At 40.8% G+C, this 5638-nt stretch overlaps 1 protein-coding gene across 5 annotated transcripts in view; it reads right to left on the reverse strand.

Moving 5' to 3' along the window:
- Positions 1 to 2180: 2180 nt before the first annotated feature.
- ahcyl2a (adenosylhomocysteinase like 2a) overlaps positions 2181 to 5638 on the reverse strand; it is a 14842-nt gene continuing 11384 nt past the window's right edge. For 2 of the 5 annotated variants that reach the window (XM_016496528.1, XM_016496526.1), the window contains exons 5-17: positions 4989 to 5091; positions 4779 to 4873; positions 4557 to 4663; positions 4319 to 4435; positions 4169 to 4232; positions 3964 to 4052; positions 3808 to 3878; positions 3618 to 3712; positions 3418 to 3516; positions 3050 to 3118; positions 2695 to 2773; positions 2460 to 2580; positions 2181 to 2363 (exon numbers count right to left, since the gene is read on the reverse strand). In XM_016496528.1, coding sequence (XP_016352014.1) covers positions 2357 to 2363; positions 2460 to 2580; positions 2695 to 2773; positions 3050 to 3118; positions 3418 to 3516; positions 3618 to 3712; positions 3808 to 3878; positions 3964 to 4052; positions 4169 to 4232; positions 4319 to 4435; positions 4557 to 4663; positions 4779 to 4873; positions 4989 to 5091 — 1116 coding nt within the window. In that variant the 3' untranslated portion in view covers positions 2181 to 2356. Of the gene's footprint in view, positions 2364 to 2455; positions 2581 to 2694; positions 2774 to 3049; positions 3119 to 3417; positions 3517 to 3617; positions 3713 to 3807; positions 3879 to 3963; positions 4053 to 4168; positions 4233 to 4318; positions 4436 to 4556; positions 4664 to 4778; positions 4874 to 4988; positions 5092 to 5638 lie in introns of those variants that run through there. The other 3 variants (XM_016496529.1, XM_016496527.1, XM_016496530.1) reach the window with 2 other exon arrangements.

Here is a 5638-nt window from a genome sequence, read left to right on the forward strand (position 1 = left end):
CCTCTATACCCTCTTGGGACCTGTCTCTAGTGCTCAAAGCACTACAGCAGGGCCCATTTTGGCCTTTTTAGTCAGTTGAGCTGAAGTTTCTATTAATGAAAACTCTGCTCCTGCTTGCACTGGCCTCCATCAAGAGGGTAGGGGACCTGCACTCATTTTCGGTCGATGATTCGTGCTTAGAGTTTGGGCTGGCTGACTCCCAGGTAATCCTGAGGCCCCCGGCCCGGCTATGTGCCCAAGGTTCCTACTACCCCCGTCAGGGATCAGGTAGTGAACCTGCAAGCACTGCCCCCGGAGGAGGCAGACCCAGCCCTAGCTTTGCTTTGTCCCGTCCGAGTCTTGAGATGGTACGTAGACCAGACAAAAAGCTTTAGGACACAGACACAGGGTGTGCCCTGCTGCTCAGGTTGCGAGCTCCCTCTACTAGAAGTGTTGCATCCTCCTGGGTGCTGGCTCGTGGTGCCTTGCTGACAGATATTTGTAGAGCTGCGGGCTGGGCAACCCCCAACATGTTCGCTAGATTCTATAGCCTTCGTGTGGAGCCGGTATCCTCCTGTGTTCTCACCTCAAATGGGTAGAGGCACTGAGAGGCCCCGGTTTAGTGTCGGCTTGCTAAAACTGATCCAGAGTGTCCGTACTGTAGACCCTGTCGAGCTCCTCCATCCCCTCGGCAGCCAGACGTGGCGGAACGTCCGGCGCCAGGCCCTCACTCGCTGAATCCATGAGAACCGGTAGAGGGCTGGGTTCCATATGTAGAGACCTAAGTGGATCCCATATGTGTAAAGTCCACGGTATAGCCTCAGAGCCCGTGTTTCCCCGGCAGACTTCTGCCATTTCAATGTGCATTGGCTCGTTTAGTTTACACTCGAAGTGGATTGGTCTCTCTAAGCGAGATCCCAATTTGTCGTCACCGACGTGATGTCTCCATTCCCTCCTTCAGGGAACAAGGTTTACATACGTAACCGAGACGTTTCCTTTGTTACGGCTGTAAACAAAGCAGTGCTGCGGGTATTAACACTACTTTAAATGCATTATACAGAGACAAAATTAAAAGAAAACGCCATGTAAACTTTTCTGAAAACAGTCAGTTCCCCTCAGAGATACATTCATATAAACCCTACCCCCAATTCAATATTTAGGATTTTCTTCCAATATTTTGCGCATTGTGGACAGTGACGGCAATTTGTCAATGGCAGTTTGTCAACTGTGACAAATTCGGCCAGTGACAAATTCATCAACTGTCCCGAGCGTCTTTCACGCTGGCCCCCGGGCCATCGGGCAGTCCTTATTGTCGAGCCCTGATTTCTCTGTTTATACAAGCATTTTCTCATATAATAGAGTAATATTACACAAAATGATGACTTTCTTATTACCAAACCTTCACTTCAGCATATCAGTAGTAAACTAAAACTCAGTTACCCATATTTGTAAGAGACTTACATTTTGTAACAGAAAAAGGAAGCTTTGGTAGCACATGAAAACCACAACACTGTTTACTCAAAGCTACAGCTTTCAGAAAGCACAGGTTCGTGCTGCTTTGAAATACCTTTATTAGACTACTTGGACACCTAGGAGTCTTGCAAACCACTTGAGATCCAACGAGATTCTTGTCACTAGATGAGCAAATATCCCTCTCATTCTTTGCCTTGTTTGCCAAAGCTTTACTCTCTTCTACATTACCTCCATCTAGAGGCACATTGAGGAATTTTTCCCTACTTCAAAAGTGAAAGACAGATGTTCTCTATAATTCTTACCCTTTACCACTTACTGGTCTTTCTAAATCAGAAGATTCAAAGTGAGTTCAGAAGATTCAAAGTGAGTTCACCAAGCCCTTTTTCCATTCTCTACTGTCAGTTTGTGTCTCCAGTTTTCATGTGTAATGTTAAGTTCAGCGTTTTAATAATGTTATATGTCATTCACGGCAAAAACTGTTTTTGCCCGTCAGGTTTTATCTTTTTGAGGTAAACAAACTATAGCAGAATACAGAGTTTTATTAGAGAACTATGCAAGGGAGTATATAACATACTTGTAGCATACTATGTTAATTTGTTGCATTTTCTTTTACCTTGATGTATTTATCTATTTTGTGGAAGTTATAATGATAATGTACGCCGTATACAACCAGAATGGACACCTCTAAAATGGTTTACAGTACAATTGCAAGAGGAAAAAGTGCTATATTTCACTTTACATTTGTACACTCTGACCCTTAATGATCAAGCCTGTAATATCATGTGTTGGTGAAGAGTGGAATGAATTAAATCCTTGCTGAGTCATATCTATTTCTATCCATAGCTTTAGATCCATCTGTTTTCTTCTAAATTATGACGAGTTACATTGAGACTTCTCCATGATCTTAATACCTAAAAACAGAAAAACACAAAGCAGGTGTTAAATGTTTCACATTATTTATCAATAAATGCAATCATTTAATTCAAATATTTAAACACATTTATCACCTGTAGTAACTAGGTTTGAAGGGGCCATATTTACTCAAACCCGTGTATTTGGCTTGTTCATCTGTAAGCTCAGTCAGGCGTGCATCAAAAGTCTGAAGATGCAGGCTTGCAACATACTCATCTGGTATACAAAATAGTGAATCAGTTTGTGATGTCATTTTATCCAAATATGATTTGGTACATTATGAAATATGGATGAACAATATTGAATTCTGGAAGTCCATTGCATTGTTACCCAGTTTCTTGGGAAGAAGATAGACATCTTGCTTGTAACGGCCCTCAGGAGCATTGAATAGCTCGATCAATGCCAAAGCCTTTCAAAAAGTATACAGACAACTAAACATGTCAACACATTTGAAGAGACAACCTATCCGTTCACTATCCACAAAATAATTTCAAATCCAATATGGCCCAAGGCTGTCATGCTTCCATTTACATTGTGTCGTACTAAATGCAAATGTTCTTTTAAAAGTTTTATTGCTCTGCCCAGCTAGTCTTTAATGTTTAAGTAAAAGTGGAAGAACTTTAGCCTTTAGGCTACCAACTTAAAAACTCATTTAAATTAATGTATTAGCAAACTGCTTCCATACCTGTGTGGTGGCTGTGATGGAAAGCACGTATATGGGTACAGTGGAGGAGCTTAGATTAAGAACACGGCCCTGGAATCAAACAGGGTAAAACAATAACTTTGCCACTAACGTTAATGACCAATAAGCCATGAGGGTTGTAATGAGGAAATGTAGATTATAGCTTAACTTGATTTACAAATGTAGGACATCTTCCTAAATCCATTGGTTTGCACTAGTTTGTAGCACAAATAGCTTTACCGTTTACTGCATTTTGTTATTTTTCTAGTGATTTACAGTTAGTGGATAATGAATCAGAAATCTTGCACATTTACAGGAAATAGCTTCCTAACGTGATGAAAAATAAGGTGAATATGTTTAATTTTTTTCACCTCTGCAAGGAGTACTATTCTCTTGCCATCAGGCCAAATAATGTGATCCACTTGCGCTCTCACATGTTGCCATACTAACTCTGGGGTTCTCAGACTGTTCTGAAAGTTCAGACAAATGACAAGAAATGCGACCAATTAAACTGCAAGCATTCAACTGTCATCACTAATCGTGTGTTATATCGTGTCCTACAGCCACTTACAACATCGATTTCTGTATTGGAGCGTCCCATATTGCAGACAACGCAGCCATTCTTCATTAGGTCCATGTGTTCCCTCACAACAATGTTTTTGTTACCTGTGTAGAGACAAACGGTCAGCTGTCAAAGCAAACAGTGTAAGGCAATAGTACAACAAAGGCTTGTGTTTTATTTAGGATATTGCACAACTTGCCTGTGCAGGTGATGACCATGTCCACTTGTCTTACAACATCACCTAGTTTGGCCAATCGAAAGCCATCCATGCTAGTCGAAATACAATTGGCTGTCAGGGGTGATACTGTGGAAAATATAACTTTATGGAGAGTTTTTCAGATAACTAATATCTTACCATGCTTGTAGAGCACAGATGGGGTCGATTTCGGTTATGTACACAATGGACCCCATCGCTTTCAGAGCTGCAGAACAACCTTTTCCCACCTGTGGGCACCAATATTTACACTTACGCACACAAAACAGATGGCAGGTGACGGACACTGTTCTCAAGTGGCATACTGACAATAGAAACCATCATTTATTTGAATCAGGAGACGTACCTCTCCGTATCCACATACAGCAACCTGCTTTCCCCCAAACATGATATCAGCGGTCTTTTTAAGACTGAGAGAATAGGAACAAGACAGAAAGTAGGTTTAATCATATAAATACTGTGCTTTAATGGAGAAATACTTGCATTGTTATCTTACCTATCTAGAATGGACTCCCTGCAGCAGTAGAGGTTGTCAAATTTTTGTTTAGTGACCGAGTCATTCACATTTATGGCTGGCACACATAGTTTTCCAGCTTTAGAGAGGTGATGAAGCCTGATATATGTGATGCAAAAACATTTGCAAAGTTTCATTGTGTGAACACCCTAGTGTCAATTCAGTGTAATCATCTTTCCACCAAATGTGACAAATAACGAGGATTAGAAAGTGACTCAACCTGTGAATGCCTGTGATACTTTCTTCAACAATACCCTTGACTTTCTTGAAGAGGTGAGGATATTTCTTGTATATCCAATGTGTCATATCTCCTCCATCATCGAGGATCTAAAGAAGAAAAGACCATTAACAAACTTCTATTCACAGGTGAAAACAGACAAGATAAGAGACACTATTGATCCTTAAAGGGAAAGTGGTCCCATATCACTTAAGGCACTCGTACCATGTTTGGCTCCCAGCCCTCCACATTTACACAGCGATCAATACACCACCAGAAGTCATCCTCAGATTCTCCCTTCCATGCAAACACTGGAAAATCTGCCAGAGGGCAAGACAAGGGAGAAATCAAAGGTAAATAATCACATGCAAAAAACTCAAATCTGAGTCTTTTACTTTAAAAATTTGTGACAATTAGACTACGAGTTTCTTTTACCTTGCTCTGCTAAAGCAGCTGCCACTTCATCCTGAGTGGAATAAATATTGCAGGCTGCCCACCTACACTGAGCCCCTAATACCATCAGAGTCTCAAACAGCACCTGTTGAGTAAAAAATATATGTATATGTATGTATATATATACAGTGGGTACGGAAAGTATTCAGACCCCCTTCAATTTTTCACTCTTTGTTATATTGCAGCCATTTGCTAAAATCATTTAAGTTAATTTTTTTTCCTCATTAATGTACACACAGCACCCCATATTGACAGAAAAACACAGAATTGTTGACATTTTTGCAGATTTATTAAAAAAGAAAAACTGAAATATCACATGGTCCTAAGTATTCAGACCCTTTGCTGTGACACTCATATCTTTAACTCAGGTGCTGTCCATTTCTTCTGATCATCCTTGAGATGGTTCTACACCTTCATTTGAGTCCAGCTGTGTTTGATTATACTGATTGGACTTGATTAGGAAAGCCACACACCTGTCTATATAAGACCTTACAGCTCACAGTGCATGTCAGAGCAAATGAGAATCATGAGGTCAAAGGAACTGCCTGAAGAGCTCAGAGACAGAATTGTGGCAAGGCACAGATCTGGCCAAGGTTACAAAAAAAATTCTGCTGCACTTAAGGTTCCTAAGA

Source organism: Sinocyclocheilus anshuiensis, unplaced genomic scaffold, assembly GCF_001515605.1.
Source record: "Sinocyclocheilus anshuiensis isolate Anshui unplaced genomic scaffold, SAMN03320099.WGS_v1.1 scaffold778, whole genome shotgun sequence".
NCBI lineage: Eukaryota > Metazoa > Chordata > Actinopteri > Cypriniformes > Cyprinidae > Sinocyclocheilus > Sinocyclocheilus anshuiensis.